Source organism: Colossoma macropomum, unplaced genomic scaffold, assembly GCF_904425465.1.
Source record: "Colossoma macropomum unplaced genomic scaffold, Colossoma_macropomum, whole genome shotgun sequence".
NCBI classification, from domain to species: domain Eukaryota; kingdom Metazoa; phylum Chordata; class Actinopteri; order Characiformes; family Serrasalmidae; genus Colossoma; species Colossoma macropomum.
The window spans coordinates 28,885,959-28,909,295 of record NW_023494809.1 but is presented as its reverse complement, the minus strand read 5'-3'; the positions used below and the strand labels follow the sequence as shown (position 1 = coordinate 28,909,295).

Sequence of the window (23,337 nt, the reverse complement as noted above, 5' to 3'; positions counted from 1 at the left end):
TAAGAGTGTAGGCCTGGATTTAGTGCAATGCAGTTTGTAAGGTTTATTATAATAGTGTTTTTTAGATACACTACATGTTCTGGTTTCTCTGTACAACGTATTAAATCCCAGAAAAAAAAAATGATGTATATCGTGTATCGTGAAAATGTCTCGATATATTGTGATATATTTTTGCCATATCGCTCTACCCTAGTGGTGGGTTCTTTTAATATATGGGAATATACAAACGTTTTTGGTGTTTATTTACTTAATTTGGTATTTGAATATTGCGTGTATAATTGTAAATGAAAGCATGAAGTAAATCATACACTGCATGATTATATTGTCATATGCATATGTTTGAACACTTCTGGTCAAATTAAGCATTTTTGAAGTGAAAACAAGCTAATAACACCCCAGGCTTCAGTAAACTTAAGTAAATGCAAATTTCAGTGCAAAGAAAAGTAAAATATAAAATGTTCCACATCATTTGGACAGGTCACTTTTTTGTGTTCATTAGATAAACAGTAATTGTGAATTGCATTGTGTTCTCTGAGGAGTTGTGGGCTTATTTTCACAACAAAACGTCATTTGACCAGGAGTGCCCAAACTTTTGCTGTCATTTGAGGTCTTTAACTAAGCACACAAATTATTTTGGGAATATTATATCTGATGCTAACTGGAGACACAAGTGTAGCGTTTGTATAATGTAAGTTTGTGCAGCTCTGAGAATCACAGACTCCTAAAATATAAAGATAAATCACTGAATTAACTGAACATTAAGGTATGGATCACGTCTTACGCTCCCTGCAGGCGATAAATTGATATTAAACCTTATTCGGTTTGTTTTTTCATTCAATATCTGAAATATTTTCTAGTTTGTTTGAATAATCTTCATAGAAAATGCAGATGTTTAAATAGCAAACTGGTTAAAAATGCCCAGTTACTATTGAATTCCATCAGCTGTAAAGATAAAGGTGCACATTTCCAAACTCTACAGCAGAGCGCTGTGTGGACGTGAGCACTGGGATCTTATTTTTAGCAGATGAATTCTTTATCTGATTTAGCTCCGTCTGATGGAGGCCTGGGATTTACTATTTCCAGCATACGGACATAAATATCATCGCTAAATGAATCCGTGCTGCCACTTTTTCTCGTCTCTTTGCAGACTGGCAGATGATGCCCAGGCTTGAAGTGGTCAGCTAATTGTACTTGCTGTTTTATCAACAGTGCCAGTTTTTGCCAAAACAGGGATCGTGCAGAACCATGTTTTCGTAGACACGCGAAGGAAAATCACTCCATCTGAAAAAATACCGTATGATATTTTGCTTCAACGTAGAATAAAGTTTAAGGGGGAATAAATGTTGATTCGGTTTGATCCTTTAGGAAATTATTCAGTGTGTCATTAGATATTTTAGCACAGTTTAATTTGATTATTTTGGTATGATTTAGAGTTATTCTCATAAAAAATGCTTTTAAAACACAAGTGTGACCCAAGGATTTACACAGTAGTGGTGTATAGAATATAAGAACAGTACACTTTTTAAAATTATTGTTATTATGACCTGTCCAGGGTGTATCCTGCCTTCCGGCCAGTGACCGTTGGGATAGGCTTCAGCACTCCCTGTGACCCAGAAGTGGTTTAGAAAATGTGTGTTATTATTATCACTGTTATTACACTGTTAGTATTATTACTTTTGAAATGAGTGCGTACCTTATTATGGTTAATAAAGTTGTGAGCCGTGAGAGGCCTTGCATTGCACATATTTACCACGGTTAAGGAGTGTCGTTGGGCAAATACAGTGGAGTAATATGATTATATAAGATACCTTATCATGAAATAGTAGTTGAACGATCAGTTCTTCTGCTAAGCAATGTAGTTCTTCACCTGTGGTTGCAAAACAGGCAAAAATGATTCCAATAACAATATATTGTTTTTACTGTATAAGCACTTTAATACACAGTTCAACTGATGTGTTACAGTGGCTTTTAATGTGGCTTAACCAGTTAAATTTTAGCACCAGAACTGAGGTTTCATAAAAAATTGGGGAAAAAAAAAGAAAAGTTCAGAACGAGTGTTGTTGATTCGCCACTTCAGATCAGATTAATGTGTTTTTCACCGCCTCCGTGTTCCAGTCGCGCCGCTGACGCTCTGCCTCCCTCTGTCTGTTCTCTCTGGGTGCCAGTGTTGTCCATTCAGCTCTGCCAGCCGGCTTTGATTTGATGTGAAGTGACATTTTACCCCCAACCCCAGGCTCTGCCCTGGCACTAGACTCTCCGCTCACCCAAAAGAGTCGCCCGTCTCGGCTCTGTTTCGGCTGGGACGGGAAAAGTGCACTTCAGCGGCCATTTTTAATCAGCTCCTTCCCTCTGTCCAGCTGACCGTGGCAGATGGAGGTCATTACCGAACAGCAAATCTGCTCAATTTACCGACCATACTGCTTCTGCTCGGATCATTGGCCTGCTCCTTTCTCTCTCTCTCTCTCTCTCTCTCTCTCTCTCTCTCTCTCTCTCTCTCTCTCTCTCTTTTTCTTTCTTTCATTCTCTTTCTTTCTTTCTTTCTCTCTCTCTCTCTCTCTCTGTCTCTCTTTTTCTTTCTTTCATTCTTTCTTTCTTTCTTTCATTCTTTCTTTCTTTCTTTCTTTCTTTCTTTCTCTCTCTTTCTTGCTTTCTCTCTCTCTCTCTCTCTCTCTCTCTCTCTGTGTTAAAGAGCTGCGTAGTTGCTATGAAAGATTTAATACTTAAACACTTAAAGCTTATTTGCGAAGCAGAATCCAAATTCAGAAGGCGGTAAAGCATCTCTGATATGGAAGAGTGTCTCGAGTGTTTTCGTCTGTCCTTGTTGTCTTTTATCTTTTTTTTATTCTCTCTCTCGTCTGGTTGATTTCCAGCTGATCAGTTTCTAAATCTCGGAAAAAATAAATATCATAGTACATATTATGCATCATGAAAGTGTCTTGAACTATCATGATGTAAAATTTCATATATACGAAATATAGAATGTACCACAACATTTGCACAGGCCGTTTTTTAAATTCATTAGATAAACAGTAATTGTGAATTAATTTGTATTCTTTAAGGAGATGTGTGCTTATTTTCTCTTAGAAAATCAACAAAGGCCCAGTCCTATTTCTTTGTTTTTGTGTGTCTCGTTGCCCCTTGGAACTGAGTTACAGGGTAGTGGTTGAAATCTTCCCTCTGAAATGGGACCCTCAAATAAAAAGAGCATCACTTCATTAACAGCTACCAGCGCTGCTCTGTAGGCGACCCTGCCAGTCTGCAGTGACAGCAGAGGAGGGTAAAGTTCAGCTCCTCACTGCTGGGCTTTAGTTACATTTAGGGCATCATATGACTTCAAAGAGGGGGGCAATTATTTATTATCACCACCCCTAATTCTTCAGTGATATGAAGCTGAAGTCAGATATTCACCAGCTTCTTGTTCAAAGGAGGGTCATGTAGGGTCATGTAGCCCCAACACTTCGCCCTACCCCTCTATCTCAACAAGAATCAGGACACCCTACCCCTAGACATGAACACGCAAAACAGAGGGGTAGGGCTGAGTGGTGGGGGCGAGGGGTGAAATAGGATTGGGCCAAAATGTTGTTTGACCAGGAGTACCCAAACTTTTGCATACAGGTCTTTGACCAAGCGTGTGACACAGAAGCGCAGATCTCTCTCTCTCTGGTAAAGAGCTGTGTAGTTCCTGTAGAAGATTTAATACTATTAAACATTTCAAGCTTGTTTGTGAAGCAGAATCTGAGTTCAGAAAGTGGTAAAGCATCATGATGCATGAGAGTTATGAGTTATGAGAGAAGAGTGTCTCGAGTGTTTTGGTCTCCCTGTCCTCTTTTATCTCATCCCTTTCTTTTATTCTCTCTCTCGTCTGGTTGTTTCCCAGCTGATCAGTTTCAAACGAAGTATTTAAATCTCTCAGAAGGCAACAAATAGGCGTGTGGTTTGTGGCCCATTGCTCATAATTCCAGCGGTCAGTCGGGACTGAAAACAAAACCGACGCAGCCAGCCACGGGTTTATAACGTGACGGTACAGTAAATTCAGCAGATTCGAGTTGCGTCATCTAATTGCTCTAGCATGCTGCGCATTCAGCCCTTGGAGAAGCGGAGAGAGTGAGGTCCGGAGATGTAGGTTAAGCTCAGCTTGTGTACGTTTTGCTCACTTTCTTCAGGGCTTCGGCGCTGCAGCCTAACTGGTTCAGTCTGAACTTCGAGGAGCTTGTGAAGAAAAAGCTTACGTAAGAGACGTACAGATGGAGAGAGAGGGAGGGAGTTGGTGTCTCCGATCAGTTAGACACGGTGGATAGTAGATGACGCGTCCTCTTCGGATTAGGTCACTGTTTGCATGGCCTTGTGTAACACTGCGGGATGCATGCGCCGATTCTTACTCTGCTAAATGGCCTGACGTTAGATTGGATTAGATTGGATTCAACTTTGTCATTGTGCAAAGGCTACAGAGCCAATGAAATGCAGTTAGCATCGAACCAGACGTGGAAAATACAGTATTATTTACATATAAAATGCAGGAAAGTAACCATGGTAAGGGATGCTCTGGTTACAGTATGTACAATTAAGGATGGTAGAGGGGTAAACAAAATATAGATATGCAAGTATAAATATAATATACATATATGCAGAGTGGAGATCACCATTTTTGTTGTTTTTCAGTTTTTGACATAATTTGAAAGTGTCTGCTGTCCTTTACATTGTGTATGGATTTCATGATGACTGGACCAACAGAAATGACCCAAAATGATTTGGAAAAAATTCTGGTTCCATTGACTTACATTAAATGTAAAAATATGTTTTTCCTTCTCCTGTAAAGTCACCATTTTGAAGATACGAGCTTTTCTTCTGACTACAGCGATATGTAAAATGAGGTTAAGGGTTAATGGTGTTGAGCGAGAAATACGGCGGCTGGTCAGTGAAGCTGTGAAAGAGCTTTAAGAGTAGAGGAATAGAACATGTGTGGGTATTTCTGTGTTTTTAACTTCACAGTGCAGAACGATAAAATTGGCTAAAAATCGAATTAAAACAATGTTCTCTTGCCCCGAATTTAATGGGTGAGCAAACACTGCAAAAAATAATGTCTAGTTAAGTAAAATTATCTTAAATATGGTCGGTAAATATAATATTTCTCATGTTGAGATTGTTGTAGGTTTAATTTAAGATTATTTACCTTATTACTAGATTTTTTTAATGTCATTTTATTAGGTAAAATTATCTCATTATGTTGGCAGATCATTTTGATTGTTGTAAGAACCCAGCAAAATTATCTGCCATTACAGTGCGATGATTTTACTTAATAAAATTACTCAAACAAGTAAAAAATGTCTAGAAATAAGCTAGAAAATCTTATAATAAGTGCACAACCATCTCAAAATGGGAAATATTAGATATATTGACTCGATTGAAGATCACGTCACTTAACAAGATTTTTTTGCTGTGAAGATATGTTTGCTGTCCAAAGTTCTTTTGGTGCTAATGTAGCTAACAGATAATGAAACCTTATACCCACCAATTAGCATCGTGCAAAGTCACGCATGTGTCTCAAACTACGTTGGCTTGTTGAGTAATTTCAGACTTACTAATGTGCTTCTGATACTGTTATCTACAAAAATTGACAAGTAGCGACAAAATGTACACTCCTAAAAAGCTGGTTCTTCAAGGGTTCTTTAGTATGAAAATGGTTCTATATAGAACCATGAACACTCAAAATACCCTTTGCATGATTGAAGTGTTCTCTGCATCATGAAAGGGTTCCTCAGACTGATGGGGAGTGTGCTGTACTACTGTTTCCACTATCAATTACAGTGTTGTGATGGTATTAATTTGTGCTTGTCTCACAAAACTCATTTCAGACTTGAAGGCAGCAACGTATTTTCAAATAGTCAGTATTTATTATCATAACCGTGTTCGTAACAGTCTGCCTGGTTGACCTTTGCTCCCACAGAAGCAGCACTGCACAGCCTTTTGAGGGCGCTGACCAACGAAACCTACAGCGACTCCATGCAGCACCTAGAGCGAGAGCAGGCCCTCGCCAAGCAGTTCGCCGAAATCCTGCACTTCACGCTCCGCTTCGACGAGCTCAAGGTGGGACGTGCATTCTCTCCACATGCTATACACACTAGCCTGTTTGCTGATGTTTACCAAAAGAGAAGCCGTGGAGGTCATAACCGATCATAATGTTGGGGTCTTGTTGATCATGGTATAGTTTTGTAAATGACAGTGATTCAGCTCTTTCTGGTGTGGTCCACACGGTTGGTGCTGTCTAGATATAGCTCGCTTATAGAGCTTATAGAATAGCTTAGTCAGCATAAACTTTATTTGTTGTTTCCAGGTTAGCTGAGGCTGCAGCATGATAAATCATATTTTTATTAATCGCCATTTGAGTTTCTGTGATAAACACGTAGCAGTTGTCATCATAAAGGAGCTTCTTAAGAAATTAAATATATATTTTTTTAGTTTTTGTGTGCCTGTATAAACAATGAAAAGAATCTGCACAATACGGCCAAAAGTATGTGGACACCTGACCATCACACCTATATGAACTTGTTGGACGTCCTGTTCCAAAACTGTGTGCATTAACATGGAGATTCGTCACTCCAGAGAACACGTTTCCACTGCTCCAGAGTCCAGTGGCGACGCTTCACACCACTCCAGCCGACACTTGGCATTGCACATAGTGATCTTAGGCTTGGACATTAGCTACTCTGTTATATAGCCTTATTGAACACTTCATTTTATGTCCATATCGTGAGAGTAGCTACACACTTTTATGTTATGACCACTTCCCTTAAATATGATAGCAAGTTTTAAGTCCCTTAGAGAGAGGTGGTACAGTGAATGTCCAGGTGAAGCTTAAATTTCAACAATAAGTGCAAACAGAACATGTGATCAGTGAGCTGGGACAGTATGTCACATCATTCTTTATGGTTATCATATGGAGTCTGTTTCTGGAGATTACACAGAGCTCTTCAGAACAAGGCAACCTGATCTCATTAGCAAAACACTAATTATCCCTTCCTAGTTTTCATTCGTTATTAGCCAGGTTCGCATTTTTGGGTGACGTGCTCCTTCTAACAGTTTATGCTTATATATTGTAAGGCACTAAAACATAGATGTCACCCTGCAGATCCTTTTTTCCCCGCCAAATACTCTGAGTGACCAGGATATAACGGCTTAACGAGCTTCTAATTCTCAGTAATTCTAATTCTCGGTAATTGCAGGCTAATATGATTAGCACTCGGCTAATGAGAAGATCGTTTGTTTGTAGTTGTTCGCCTGCACGCTACCCCAGGGGTTTACTGTTGGATTAAAGTAACAAACGAGGTATTTGTCTTTCCCTCTTTTGTTCTCACCCCCTCCTGTTTTTGGCAACACCTACGCTTTCCTTTTTCCTCAATCTAAACCTAATGTTACGAGACAGACACGTTCCAGTTTCGCAGCACAGACCCCTCTCCTCAGTAAAGGCCCCATCATGTTGAGTTAGTGTATATTTCCCAGTGCCCTTTATCTCAGTATAGTGAGTCATGTCAGTTAGTTTATCTAAGGAGCTCTACTCCTCTCTGCGTTTCAGACAACGATACAACCTTAAAAGGCTGGCCAGTATCCCACCTAATGTGGCGAGGGTAGCCGACCTCATATCTGTCACAAGCGATCAGATGCAACTCCAGCCTTGTTTGTCCCAGAGCCAAAATTGTCGCCTTCTCCCATCTTCTCTCCCTCCCATTACCCCCGACAAGAACACACAGGCGCGCGCCACTACACCCCGCGGCAATGGGATGGGATGGCCCAATTAAAGAGCCCCCCAGATGGGGGTGCTAAAAGCAGGCAGGTAGGGGGTGCAAGGTGGCATGCCAGCCTCCATCCATCCGTGCCTCCTCCTTCCGCCCAGCTTGGTACTGTGACCTAATTTAGCCTGCCAGTGCTACAGTGCAGCACACTATGGGCCAGAATTAGCCCTCGTAACCTGGCACGGACGTTGGCATGGACTGGTCAGGCTCTTCCAAAGGCGTATGTGCATATGTGTAATGTCCTCTAGAAATGTTGTATTTCTGAATGTCTTTAGACAAACATTTTCACTTTTCTCAATGCAAATTAAGTAATGAAAATTTAATTAAGTAATTAAAATGTGATGTGACTCAAAATTTGATGATACAAAATGCTGACTGGCTGGCCCTCAGCCAGCCACGTAGGCAGTTTTCTCGAAGAAATATAACGGACCTTGTGAAATTTAGACTGCAGTTCGGGTTTTCTTTTTGCAACCATCCAGCATTTTCGTAGGAATCAGTTGCATCAGTGATTGAGGAACCTTTTTGGCTTCTACTATGGTTAATTACATCATTATTTGCAACCTGTTTTAGAAATTTGCAATTTGCTGTTCATCAGTAAGAGGTTGTGTAAGGATAAGTATAAGGGTAGATGTGTAAGGATAAGTATAAGGGTAGATGTGTAAGGATAAGTATAAGGGTCTACCAGGCCAGTGTAGATTAAAATTTATTTAGACTAAGCTAAAATGGTTGTATATTTATTTTATATCTAACGTTGCTGTCCAAAGGAAAACAAGTATCTCCAAAATAGTAACTGTACAGGAGAGGGCAAAACACTCTCTTACCTTTCAGTGTAAGTCAGTGTAAAGAGATTTTATTCCAACTGATTTTAGAGCTTTTCTATTGGTCCGTTCATCATGAAATTTTCACATGATGTAAAGGACAGCTGGTGTATTAAAATGATACAAAATACAACAGATATTAATGCATTGCAATAATACAGTAGTGATTTGAAGAAAAGTCTGACCATTTCAGAACCTCTCCTTCTCGCAGCCTGGTATTAATTGCGGTTATCATCCAATAACGGGTTTGGTTAATCAATACTTCATTAGTTACATGTTATATCAGTTACACGAGTTAAATCAGGGGTGCTGATGGTGTATTTGAACAAATATGTACAATGGCTGGGGCTGTCAAAGTGGTGTCTAGAACTAAACCTTTCGTGATGAGACTTTTTTACCATTTTCACGCTTATTTGTATTTATTTTAACTGGCAAAAACACCTTCTGCTGATATACAGTTTGCTTAGGGGGGCTAAGACTTCTGCACAGCACCGTATACTATTTTGATGTTGTTTTTCATTCCGGGAGACGAAGTGAGGAATCCGGTTTGACTGCCTGTCCAAACATGAACCTTAATAGTATGAACTGTCAGCTTCATTCAGAATTCAGAAGTTGGCCTGAATCCTGAAGAGGTCATTTTTCTGTCCGACCTTTCACCCCACATGCAGACACGCTGATCTCCAGCTCCCCTGCTCGACCCTGAAGACACTCCCTCTCGAAACAAGCGCACATCTCATTAAGCCGTGTCCCTACGCTGCTTACTCTCCTGTCACAGACGGCGTGTCTACTGCACTTAGCTTCCGCTCAGAGGAACCGAGCCAATGGGAGCAAATAGATCCCGACGAGCTGAGTGCTGACAAGAAAAGGGCCGTTTTGGCGATTCAAGGGAACCAAAATCCGTTTAAGCAAAGTAGTGGCTAATCCAATCACTATCCTTTACATTTCAGGCTGCCTTAAGCAATGTTTATTCTGCATTTGTCAAACGCTGCTGTCATAGAAAACCATGTACAGTAGCTGATTCGGTGCTGAAGGCAGGCAGGCTAGAAGCACAGAACCTCTAACTGCACACACACAAAGCTACATTCAAAGGGCAGCAAGTGTCTTAAAATAATCTTTAATTTTCCTGTTTTTTTTTTTTTTTCTTCTCAGATGATAAACCCTGCCATCCAGAACGACTTCAGCTACTATAGAAGGACGCTGAATCGCATGAGGATTAATAATGTCCCAGTGAGTGTCTGTCGAAAGTGTATTGCTGGCAGTTCAAGTTGTTGCCAAACCTGTTCTCTCCTACCTCATTTTCTCTGCTTTACTTGCCAAATCCATTTTATCCAAGCGAACAGGGGCGTTTGAAGGGATGCTCCCAAATTCAAGGCAATTCTTTGCCATTTCAAACAGTCTGCTTCTCTACCGCGCACAAAAAGTGACCCTCAGGGAACCACAGAGACCCAAACAGGAAAGGTCCCCCCCCCCCTCATCCCACCCCCCACACCACTGGGAGAGCTAGCGAGCGTGAAGTGCATTGAGGTGCACCGACACAAACTCCAGCACCTGAACCGTGGTCAGCTGCACACGTGCTGTCCCTCGAGACTCACAGCTCTCTCAGGAAAACCTAAAATCTGAACTGAGACGGGCCTAATATTCACCCCTGAGGGACTCCTCGCTGCCCATATACTGAGCCCAGCGGAGTAAGGCTGGTATTCCCCTCTTACTCTTCCTTACTGAACCCTGTAACCCCTCTGCCGTGGCAGCTCCCCTGAGCCCTGGGCCCTCAGTCTAGCAACTAAGCCAGTGTTTAATTTGGGCGCATGTTTTTAGGTTTGGCGCCAGCACAACATGCAGGTGTATTTAATTTACTGTGTGATGAATTCACTCATTTATGAAATTAGACAAATTTCGCGTAAAGAGTCCAAACGAATTTTTTGGCCGTTGCTCAGCTTTCGTGGCTTTGATATGAAGAGCTGTGTGTCGTCCAGCTTTTGTCACTATGGATTCAAAACAGAACCGTAATAAAGAGTAATATTGTGTTTTTAATGACTTAAAAGGTCTGCAGTGAATGAAACATGGTGGCTGCTTTTTATTCCTGGCATGAATCATCATGGCTGTCACATTTGTCCGCCCTGTTGTTTCTTGATGGATATATTTCTGAATATCCAATCAAACAGACTGCTGATATTATATATAGGGGTGGCCTTTCTTAAAGTGACCATTGATCAGCTGTCCATTTGAATGGAATGATGGAAGAGTATGATTTTTATGTGCTACGTCATTAACGATGTACTACCTAGGGGGTCAAACCCTGCAGTACCACCCTGAATAGTTTAGCTCTAACACATCTGATCCAGCTAATCTGGGATATTAAACATTTTCAGATTCATAACATTCCATCCGTTATGTATTTGATATGTCTTTATTTTCACCTGAAAAACTGAGATATCTTGCCTGCCATCATGTAGTACCCCACAATAGTAGTGCAGTCACCAGAATTATGATTAATTGAGTAATTTAATGATTATTTTGACAACACCATACATAGACTCCTTCAAAGATTACAAAGCCCTTTATTAGAAAACATCAAATAAGGAAGGCGTCAAGAAAGACTTCATTAAAGAATCTATAAATGTGTCAGAAATTCACATAAAAGGGCGTAGACTCTGTTTCTGACTTATAGAGAGGCTCATATAGGAATTTAAAATATGCATTTTCATTATGAGAATTATTTGCTCCATCATGGTAATCTTTAATAGTTTTTTGTTAGTATTTTTATTAGAGTATAAAGAGTTTAATCGAATACCTTTAAAAGCCATATATGAGTCCTGCGTCATATCTAAAAATAATTAATACAATATTTTTCTTTAAAAACTGATTATTGATTATATCGAACTAGTGGTCCCACAAAACCAAAACCATGTGGTCTGTTACAACTTAGATCTTCCTTCTATGCTGTCTTTATCTTATATAACTTTTTTTTAGAATTAACAGATTTAATAAAATTGCGTATTAATTGATATAATATTGAGTAACTCAACACATTGTGTTAATAAACGGTACAAACATGCATTCGTGAGATGCTGCTTGTGTGCGTTCGTGACTTTTTGTCTCTTTAAACGATGCACACAAAATATTTGCGTGCTAATAGCGCCCTCTTTTGGAGAAATGTCAGACTGCTAAACGTGCACTGTAGCCAACTTATTGATATCCAATAATAATCCATTATTTAGTAAAAGGAAACAAAACATTACATGAGTATATTATTAAACAATATTTAGCAAGATATTTAAAATTAAATGATTGCTCTCTAGTCCTCTTTCAGGACTCTTTACCAGCATGGTCAGCACAGGACTGACCTATCTCATTTCCCTTTAGTGAATATTTTTGATTCCTGCCTTAAGCCCTATTCAGATGGGATTGGCCCTAACCCTGGCCCTAATCCTAATCCTAACCCTAACCTTAACCTCAACCTAAAACCTAATCCTAACCCTCACCCTGGCCCTAATCCTAACCTTAACCTCAAACCAAAACCTAATGCTAACCCTCACACTGGCCCTAATCCTAACCCTAACCTTAACCTCAACCCAAAACCTAATCCTAACCCTCACCCTGGCCCTAATCCTAACCCTAACCCTAACCTCAACCCAAAACCTATTCCTAACCTTAACCTCAACCCAAAACCTATTCCTAACCTTAACCTCAACCCAAAACCTAATCCTAACCTTAATCTCAACCCAAAACCTAATCCTAACCCTCACCCTGGCCCTAATCCTAACCCTCACCCTGGCCCTAATCCTAATCCTAACCTTAACCTCAACCCAAAACCTAATCCTAACCTTAATCTCAACCCAAAACCTAATCCTAACCCTCACCCTGGCCCTAATCCTAACCCTCACCCTGGTCCTAATCCTAATTTTAACCTCCCTCATATGTTTTTGATGTTACTGAGAGTCCATTAAGTGTTTGTCTCATCTAAAAGGACGACTCAAAATAAAGTGTCACCTAAACTAATCCTGCTCTCTCTCTCTCTCTCTCTCTCTGTCTTTTTCCCTTCTTTTTCTGTAAACAAAGAGTAAACCTATTTTCGTTCTCTGTACAGGCAGAGGGAGAAAATGAGGTCAACAATGAGCTGGCCAATAGAATATCTCTGTTTTACGCTGATGCCACACCCATGCTGAAGACGCTGAGTGATGGCACGACAAAATTTGTGTCTGAGGTAGGAAACACCACCGAAGAGTGGTCAGTAAGACCGGCATGTTTTCATTTCAGGAACGCACTAAAGGTCTTCTTCCAAATAACTCCAGCCGTGTTTCTTTGTACAGAACAAGAACTTGCCCATCGAGAACACAACTGATGTGTTGAGCACCATGGCAAGCGTGTGCAAAGTCATGCTGGAGACGCCGTAAGTCTCTCGTCATCTCTTTAAAACTGTAATTGGGGACAAAATATTACATATAATATAAAAGATTGAAAATATTTACAATCAGTATTTCACAAAACAAATGCGAGTGAAAGGCAATGACCCAGTTCCATGCTTTAGTCTCTCTTGCTGTGTTGTACAGTGAGTACCGTAGCCGTTTCAGCAGCGAGGCGACCGTGTCCTTCTGTCTGAGGGTGATGGTGGGCGTAATCATCCTCTACGACTACGTCCATCCTGTCGGCGCTTTCGCCAAGTCCTCCAAAATAGACGTGAGTGAATGTTTGCTATGTGAAACTTCACGTTAATCCCAGAGTGTTTCATTTCACCAGGGTATGTTTTGGTTTGTCCGTCTGAATTTTCATGACCAAATCGTAAGGCAAATTATTCAGTAACTGCATGAAATAAATGTCCATTTTTATTTTTTTTATTTATTTATTTATTTATTTATTTTTTGTAAAAGCTCCCCTCAAATTAAAGAACATGTGTTTTATGATCACACATATTGCTATATGCTTACAATTTACAGCTGAAAGCCAAAAATCTTAGACGCTCTTTGTATTTTTTTATAGAAATAATGTTTACAGTGCAGATCACTGAAGAGACGCCATCTGTTTATAGTTTACAGCCCAGATTTGTGGAAAAATGGGTCGACTTTCAGTAGAAAAAAAATTGTTTAGCTTTAGCTCGCCAAGTTTCTCTGACTCTTAAACTGTTCTGTGTGGGCGGGGCCAGAGACGCAGCCCTGTGATTGGTCCAGCCAGTTTACACAGAGAGGAGAGGAATGTGGTGAAATACATCAGTCATTTATTGGTCATTGGAACATGATTTAAAAAGAGTGAAAGAACATGTTTACTGTTTGCCTGCAAGAACAAAATTAACCTAATTAGAAAGAAAACAGGTTTGGGATCCCTGGGTTTCTGAAGTCGGGCGTTAAGTGTGAGATGCTTTCTGTTTTCAAAATCTGTGAAGGTTTCTAAAGCGGTGTAGTGAACGCCCAGCTTCAGCCATGCTTATATACACACGTTAGACAGAATTTCTGCGCTTGTATCTTAGTGATAATTCTTAGTGATAATGCTGCTGACCTCTAAGTAATAATTGGTCATATTATTGATGATGATGTGCCATTAGTAGCTACATTGTAACTGTGGGTCTTACCGCAAGCATGATCACTGTAATCTCACTGTAAACTCTCTGTCACTGAACAGATGAAAGGATGCATTAAAGTTCTTAGAGATCAGCCTCCGAACAGTGTGGAAGGCCTACTTAACGCACTCAGGTAACGTCTTGCACACCAGAACCAACCTAATGATAAAAAATATATCGATCAATGATGTGAAGTAAATGTGGACCATTATTTCAGCTTTGCCTTTAAATCAAGAATACAGTTGAGTTTGTTAGCATTTCTTGGCAGGTGTGAAGGCAGTTCCTGTTTAAGAATATCATATGCTGTACTTAATGGCCCAGTCCCATTTCTTATTTCTACCCCTACCCCTTGTTTTCGAGTGTTGCCCCTTGGTCCTGAGTTACAGGGTAGTGGTTGAAATCTTCCCTCTGAAATGGGACCCTCAAATAAAAAGAGCATCACTTCATTAACAGCTACTAGCGCTGCTCTGTAGGCGACCCTGCCAGTCTGCAGTGACAGCAGAGGAGGGTAAAGTTCAGCTCCTCACTGCTGGGCTTTAGTTACATTTAGGGCATCATATGACTTCAAAGAGGGGGGCAATTATTTATTATCACCCACCCTAATTCTTCAGTGATATGAAGCTGAAGTCAGAAATTCACCAGCTTTTTGTTCGAATTTTCCCGTTCCACCTTAAATGGTGCAGCAGTTTTGGTGCCTGAGGTGCCAGAATGTAACTGTAACACCATTTAAGGTGGAATGAGACATTTAGCTAGGTAGCTACCGAGACATCAGGACTATTAGCCATTTTTTATGCTTTTTATGAAGAAAAGGACCAAAATACACTGAAACAACATTAAGATAATACAATGATTATCATAATTTTAACAGAGAAAATTCTCACATTTGTGGGTTTCTTTGGTCTCTTGTTCAGCCATCTTGCCGGTTTTTCTTTTTTTCTCATATCTCTCTGTTTGGAGTCTCTGAAAAACCTCCGTTTGGAGGGTCATGTAGTCCTAACATTTCGCCCTACCCCTCTATCTCAACAAGAATCGGGACACCCCACCCCTAGACGTGAACACACAAAACAGAGGGGTAGGGCTGAGTGGTGGGGGCGAGGGGTGAAATGGGATTGGGCCATCATCTCACCAAATTTGCACCATCTTCTCACTCTGAGATCGCAGATGTTTGGTTCAAAGTGAGTCTGTGTGAAGAAGATAAGCCTCTTTCTCACAGTTCTGGTCACTTAAAGCGCCTCATCGCTAGTGCTGCACTGTGAAAGGTGTTGACCTTGTAGTCTGAAAGAGGCAGTAACCTCTGTAGGATTAGTACAGATCCATCCTTGAATCTTCTTAGAAGAGTTAAGATGAATCGCTTGTTTGTGTTGTCGTGCTTGTGTGAAAGCACAGCGAGCTGGATGGAGCGTAAAGCTGATTTTCTGTGCAGGTATACGACAAAGCATCTGAATGACGAGTCGACCGCAAAGACCATCAAAAGCATGCTGCAGTGAGAAACTCTGGGATATACACACCGCTGGCCTCGCGCAAGTGTTCAGGGGACACACTCCCTCCCGAACAACAGCAATGCACAGAATGTTTCCTTTTATAAACGTAAAAATCCGGTTTTGTTTTCTTTTGTGCCAAACTCTTTTTGGTAAAATCTTGATTTTAACACTTCCAAAAATATGGCCATGCCTCTGACGGCAGCTACATTTCAGTATAAAAAGAAAAAAAATGTTAGATTATTTTTGTGGTTATTCTTTTAATTTAGCTTGTTTCCCTATTAAAGGGAGGGAGAGTGTTTTTGACTTGAAAATTTCAAAAAGAGATATATATTGACAGAGAAATATATATTATTTTTCGTTTGAATTAATATTTAATATTATGTCTTTTGCATGACATAATGGTGTCTTTTTTTCCTCTATTTAAGAAAAAAAAACTAATGTTTCAAATTTGTCTGCTTGGTTGTGTGTAAATTTAAGAATAAGTGAATTTAAATTATGTTTTGCTATTCAAATGGTACTCGTTAAAAAAGGAGATCATCGAATGATAGTACTGTTCGAGTTTTATATTTTTTATAGGTCTTGATTTATGTGGTTTTTTCATAGTTGTGATTTTTTTTTTTTGTTCCTTTTTTGAAAACTAATTTCAAAACTTTCTGATAGGTGAATAATGAAATGAGTTTTTGATGTATGATAACTTGCAATGTGATGTTTGGGAAAAAAAAATAAAATTGCTTTCATTTTTGTAACTTTGTTTCGTTTCGGATATGTGTCCGTCTTTGGATTTGTTTCAACAGGAAGTTACTGTCTGTGTTTACATGCAAAGATTTTCTCCAATCCGACTGAATACATTCCGATTATGGATTAATACTGAGGTGTTTATTGCTCACTCTACTCAACAATCTGATGGAAACCCTCCGTTTTCATGCTCCTACAAGTAATCAGATCCAAAATTATGCGCATGTTTAAAGAACCACTTAGTGTAGACGTTACCATGACAACCAGCATCACGAGTCCAGTCAGAGTGAGATGAGCAGCAGTGAGCAGTGCTTGTGTTTCTAATTACTTTAAAATGATGTCAGACTCAGGAAAACGTCCTTCACATGTCCTTATTAAAGAAGGCCGAGAGGAAGACGTCGTGTTCTGAGACACATAAGCTGGACGTCCGTCCCACCGCCGTCTTTTAAAGACCAGAGCATAAACTTCGTCTCCTCTGCAGACCAGTTTCTGCTCCGCCATGTTGAACGGTATAAACTTTCACTATGGCGTGACGAACATGATCAGAACGGACTTAAACTTTCCGATAGGGAATGTAATCAGATACAGGCGTTTACACGGATATTATTCTTCTATTTAACGGATTATTTACAGGATTACCCACCTCGATCAATAGGATAGAAACTGTATTCCAAATGGCCTCAATTGGACTAGTCTATTCCGACTGAGGTGTTTACATGGACATGTTCTATTGCTATTAGTCGGATTATTAACAGATTATTAGGCTTCATGTAAACGTGGCGAGTGATGTTAGATTTGCTCAATTCAGAACGCACGTTTCAGTTTATGTACCTCCCACATACATCTGTTGTAAACATGTTTATGTACATCTTACAGTGGTTCTGCAGTGAGATTTTCCAATTTAAAGACTAGGAAAACCCCTCCTGATGATGTATGTTGAAGGTGGAAGGAACTTTGGGAAAGGAAGGAAGCAGCAGGAAGCCAGACAGACAACAGCTGTGTCCCAATTCAGGGGCTGCATCCTTGAAAGGCCGCGCAGACCCACGAAGGCTGAACCGAACTGAGACGGTCTGCTCTATGGAGGATTTCCTGCTTGCGTCACAGCACCTGTTTCCGCCCTCATCGCTGTGGCACGAAACGCCGCTCCTGTCGAGCTCTTTAAAAGTTCTTTAAAGACGGAACCAGAAATTTTTTAGTTTTCAATTTATTAGAGCTGGAGATGCTTCTCTCTGACGGCTCTTTGCTCCCTAAAACAAAACGAAACGTTAGCGTGAATTTTCCTTCAGATCACATTGGCTTTTTTAAACATTTGTATCGTTTGCTGTTCGCTCCTCTGTTCTCGAATCCTCGCCGGCTCGAAGTGAACCTCAGAATTTGTTGGCTGGCGAAGGATCCACCCGTTGCCATGGAAAAGAGGGACGCGTTTCTCGGCTGCATATGAAGGAGCCTTCGAAACGGGACAGCGTAGTCACGCCGCTGTGACGCAATCAGCCTTCAAATACAGCCTCTGAAGGATGCAGCCCCTGAATTGGGACGCAGCTATAGGTGCTTCTAGGATACAGTGCTGCGCTACTGAATACCACATAATATGACAAATAACATTAAACTCTAGTTTTCGGACTGAACGCCACAGTGTTTTTACAATGTTTGTCAAAGCCAATTTAGTGTCTTTTGTTCCTTTTAATACTCTAAGCTACTTAAAAAAATATCTGGGTCATTCTACAGAAACACCCACTTTTCTATCTCTCCATAGGAGTCACTGGTGTTACTGATCCTCATTGGGTGTTACACATAATAAAGGAAACACCAGAGACATTTTTAATGAACAATGCATTTTACTAATGGCTGCTACAGAGCATCAAACCACATGTTGTCAATCATGGAATATCCACTAAAATATGGAATTTATTCCATTTGTATTCTATTTTTTCACAGTTACCTCAGAATAAAGTCGGTCACACCAGTGACTTCAGCTAAAAGCTTCATATGAAATCATGAGCTAAATGAGAAAATCTCTGATAACTGAAAGACTCAGTGGACTCACCATGTGCTTTTCTTCACAGATCCTCAGAAAACAGGTAAAAAGAAGTCAAGTGATGTCATCAGTGTGACTTTTATTTCAAAATAAGAGATTTTTTGTTATGCGGTAACACCAGTGACACGACTCCTGGGGACAACAACTCTCATTATATATTTTATAATATTTATTTGGCATTTGTTTTCTTTGTCATTTAATTTATATACCCCATAGTCATGTATAGATTATTGTAGTTCAAATTGCAGAAACGTGTTTTTTTTTCTTCAAAATATGGCCTCATGACTGTGGGAGACGAGCTCTTCTGTGGTGCTTGGAATTCTAGATAATTGATTTAAAAACCAATATTGCTAAATTGAGGCTGAAGAAGGTGAAATTACTAAAATAACTTTATTGCTTTATTTTAAAATATAAATAAATTGTAACCCTAACATGTTTTTTTAAGTGTAATGTATCTGTAAACATTTGTGTTGGACGTTTCTATAGAACGACCCATATATTTTAGTATAAGGAGCAAGATTAACCATACGCTTTTTACAATTCTTAATTCTTGATTTAAGTCAATATTTTAGATCCCTGCTTTTTTTTTCCTTTTCTTTATTTTTGCCTGAACCAATATCCCTTGGCCACACCACCATACCCATCCACAGACCCCCCCAAACACCCCCAATCTCGTCCTTGTTTTGGTACATTGAAAAAACATAAATGACTTGATTCTGAACTGAACTGAAAGTTGTGATGACATAATTTCTTTTTTTATTCATGTAGAGCTTATATACGCATCTGAATCATGTAAATTCAATTTTTTTACTGTACATCTCAGATATAAGACAGCCAAGATTTGGTGCTGTCTGTTTGTCTGTAGTGCACTCAGGCCTCCGGTGCCTGACGGGCAGTAAGAAAGATGTCTACATTTACTGCACCTCTCTGCTCACTCCACTGACAACCAGCTAGGTTTTACAGTGGCTGGGAGCTCAGCTTCCTCCTTCTAAAGCCCTAAATGGCCCGTCTCCAGCTCCCTCCGAGCTATTCTGTTCTCCTGCACTCCCACATGAAATCTAAAATCTGAATCACTTCACTCCTGCAGGGCACTCAGGATTTTTATTTCCAGTATTGTACATTTTGTGCAGGACTTTTGCTATGAATGTCTTATTCACTGGACTATCGCCTCTACATGCACCAGTCCAGCATAACAAAGGTTTTCGTAGCACTTTGTGAGCAGCTGGAATAGCCCAGCATCCAAACCTCACTACTAAAATCTCTGTTCCTGATCATATCGGGAAGATCAGTATTGTCAGAATATCAGTGTTGTAATATTGCTGTTTATTGTTAAAGCCATATGTCCTGCTATATTCTTCTGTTTTTACAATGTCAGGCTTATAACAACAGCAGAACCCTTTTTTGCTGTAAAGAATCTTTTTCAGAAATGTTCTATATATAAAACTATACACACATCACATTCTGCATCAATCTGAAGAACCATTTCATGATGCAAAGAACCATTTAATCATGCAGGGTGTTCATGGCTCTATATAGAATCACTGTCTTTACTAAAGAACCCTTGAAGAACCACTTTTTTTGAGAGTGTAGAAATAGTGCAGAATTTTGATTATGTTTTTATTTTACATGCTTCAAAATTTTCAAAATTCTCAAAGTTGATTTTTTTTCTAGGTTTAAATGAAAATAAGCCCAGATTTTCAATGTGGTCTCAGTCATTCAGACCTGCGGTGGCTACAGTGGTGCTTGAAAGTCTGCGAACCCTTTCGAATTTTCTATATTTCTGCATAAATTTCACCTAAAACTTCAGATTTTTGCTCGAGTACCAATAGTAGATAAACAGAACCCAGTTAAACGAATGAGACAAAAATATTTGACTTGCTCATTTATTTATTGAGGAAAATGACTCAATATTACAGATCTGTGAGTGGCAAAGTATGTGAACCTTTGCTTTCAGTGTCTGGTTTGACCTTATATAGCAATAACTGCAACTAAACCTGTCCGGTAACCGTTGATGAGTCCTGCACATTAGCTTGGTGGAGTTTTAGCCCCTCCAAAACAGCTTTAACTCTGTTATGTTGGTGGGTTTCCTCCCATGAACTGCTGCTTCAGGTCCTTCCACAGCATTTCTATAGGGTTAAGGTCAGGACTTTGACTTGGCCACTCCAAAACACTGTATAACAAAATGCACTGGTTTAGAAATGTAAAAAATCTTTCTTTAGAGTCCAATTTGAGCAGTAAAAGACTGATTAATCGCGATGAACTACACAAAATAATGTGATTGGCTGCAATTCATTATTGTGATCATTAGAAAACCCTACAATCGATTGAAAATGCACCAAGTGATTCAATAATGTGACCTACGCTGATCAGGCATAACATTATGACCACCTCCTTGTTTCTACGCTCATTATCCATTTTATCAGCTCCACTCACTATATAGCTGCTGTATCTGATCCACTCAGACCAGCACAACACACACTAACACACCACCAGCATGTCAGTGTTACTGCAGTGCTGAGAATGATCCACCACCCTAAATAGTACCTGCTCTGTGAGGGTCCATGGGGGTCCTGACCACTGAAGAACAGGGTAAAAGGGGGCTAACAAAGTATGCAGAGAAACAGATGGACTACAGTCTGTAACTGTAGAACTACAAAGTGACCAGAATGCTTGACTTTTTAATATAGATTGCCTGCATACCTTTATCAAAACACTGGAATTTGTGATTGGTCGGGATTCAGCAGCACATATGATTGGTTAGAGGGCTCATTTGCATATTGCAGCAAGGTCGGTATTGTAAATATTATATGATAAATATATCAGGATGGGTATTAAGAAACAGTACGTTGTGCAGTTCTGTCCTGAATTAAGCGCTTTCCTGTGTTTAGGGCGGAGGGTGGAGGGTGGAGAAGGACAGATATATGGGTCATGTTCTTCTGCAGTAAGTAAGGACATGCATGAAGGTCACGGAGAGAGGAGCAAAGGGGTGGGCACTGCAGCGAGCTCCGGATACTGTCAGTGAAATTCGGGGTCAAAGAGAGAGAGGTAGTCAGGCGCTGGGCGAGTCCTGTATCTATGCAGTATTACTTTGCAGAGAGAGAGAGAGAGAGAGAGAGAGTGGGGAGGGGTGAGCGTCTTTTGGCTGGGTCTGCCTCCTCTGCAGAGTCATGGGAATGGCTTGAAGAGAAAAGAAGAAAAGGGTGGGGTTGGGGGGGGCTTGGATAAAAGGGTGTGGTGCTGAGCTGCTCCTGTGTCGACCTCTCACTGATGTAGCTTCGAGTCAAGGTCAAGTTCTAACATACACTGAGAAAAGTAATGAGAACATGATTTTCCACATGAATAAAATATATTATATCAACACTTTTTGGCAAAAGTCAGTAAAACTGAAAGACTGAACTGCGCCGAACATATTTGACTGAAGTGAAATCAGTGCAGGTCTTTGGTCAGTGTCGTGTGGTCACTGATAGCCCTTCCTGTTTGTGAATGTTACATTTCCCCTGTTTTAAGATCATTAGTGGCAGAGGTGTTAGTATGGTTGTCATCTTTGGGTGGGCATTTGAATGAATTGGGTGGGCAACACAAAAATGTTGCTTTTCCTAAACAGGGACAAAAGGAATACTACATCCGATTTTTGTAGGGGGTCCAGGGCCTGCTTTGAATGAGCCAGCTATCCATGCTGGCTTACCCAGCTACCTAAATAAAGCAAATTGTGGTAGCCAACTGTGACTAGCACTAAATCAGCTATAGCTAGCCTAGAGCTAGTGACTAAACCAGTGGCTACCAAGTGAGCTGGTAACACGCAGCTTGCAAAACATGAAAACTATACATGACTACTTATATAACTTATAAAAACCAGAGAAAAGGTGTGAACAGCTTGACCTGGATTGCTGAGAGCAGGTTCAGCAGGTCACTTAACCATGTCGGTGCTGCATGTGTGAATTAGTGTTGTGGTTTAGTGAGAACATAAAGGAGGAGCTCTGACTAAACACACCCACACCTTCAAAACGGCCAATAGGAAGCAGTGCATTTTTGATGAGCATTGACAAAATGAACTGAACTATGAAAAATAGCTATAAGTGATTTTTCATTAGATGGGCAGATGATTCCTCTGGGTGAGCAAAGCTTCTCTCTGGGTGGGCAGTGCACACCCCAGCCCCCCTGCCCTGATTAGTGGAGCTAAACAGTGCCATTCATTCATAACAGTTACAGCATTTAAGTATATTTTAATTCTGTATATTGTTGCTTTCAGAACAAAAGCTTGAATCTCCAAAATGGTAAATTTACAGATTAAGGAAAATGGGTTTTTAACTTGTAATGGAAGTCAATGTAAAGAAAAGGTTCAAGTAATTTTGGACCCTTTCTGTCAGTCTGTTTATCATCAAATATGAACACAATGCAAAGCATAACTGTTTTAGATTATGCAAAAAAAAAGTAAAAAAAATAAAAAGATCTTTTCTCATGCAAGTACAAAACGATGTAAATTAAAAAAAAATATTAAAATTAAAAATTAGAAAAAGATTACTGATTTTACTGTAATGTACACACTCAAAAAGGATGGTTCTTCAAGGGTTCTTTAGTAAAGAAAATGGTTTGATATAGAACCATGAACACTCTTTGCATGATTAAAGGGTTCTTTGCATGGTGAGATGGTTCTTGATTGATGGCGAATGTGCTGTAGATGGTTCTATATAGAATCTTTTTGAAAAGCGTTCTATTGTTACAAGCTTGACATCATCACAATAGAAGAACCCTTTTGGTGCTATATAGAACCATATGCAACACATTCTCCATCAGTCTAAAGAACCGTTTCACAGTGCAAAGAACCATTTAATCATGCAAAAGGTTCTTTGAGTGTTATAAGTTCTATATAAAACCATTTTTGTTACTAAAGAACCCTTAAAGAGCCAACTGTTTAAAGACTGTACTGTTA

The 23,337-nt window shown here is 39.9% G+C and overlaps 1 protein-coding gene across 1 annotated transcript in view; it reads left to right on the top strand.

Annotated features, from left to right (window-relative positions):
• The window catches only part of fam49bb (family with sequence similarity 49 member Bb), a 90,535-nt gene extending 74,774 nt beyond the window's left edge, over positions 1-15,761 (top strand). The window contains exons 6-12 of the mRNA XM_036558553.1: positions 5,945-6,084; positions 9,755-9,832; positions 12,693-12,809; positions 12,916-12,995; positions 13,156-13,282; positions 14,219-14,289; positions 15,580-15,761. Coding sequence (XP_036414446.1) covers positions 5,945-6,084; positions 9,755-9,832; positions 12,693-12,809; positions 12,916-12,995; positions 13,156-13,282; positions 14,219-14,289; positions 15,580-15,643 — 677 coding nt within the window. The 3' untranslated portion in view covers positions 15,644-15,761. The remainder of the gene's footprint in view (positions 1-5,944; positions 6,085-9,754; positions 9,833-12,692; positions 12,810-12,915; positions 12,996-13,155; positions 13,283-14,218; positions 14,290-15,579) is intronic.
• The last annotated feature ends 7,576 nt before the right edge of the window (positions 15,762-23,337 follow it).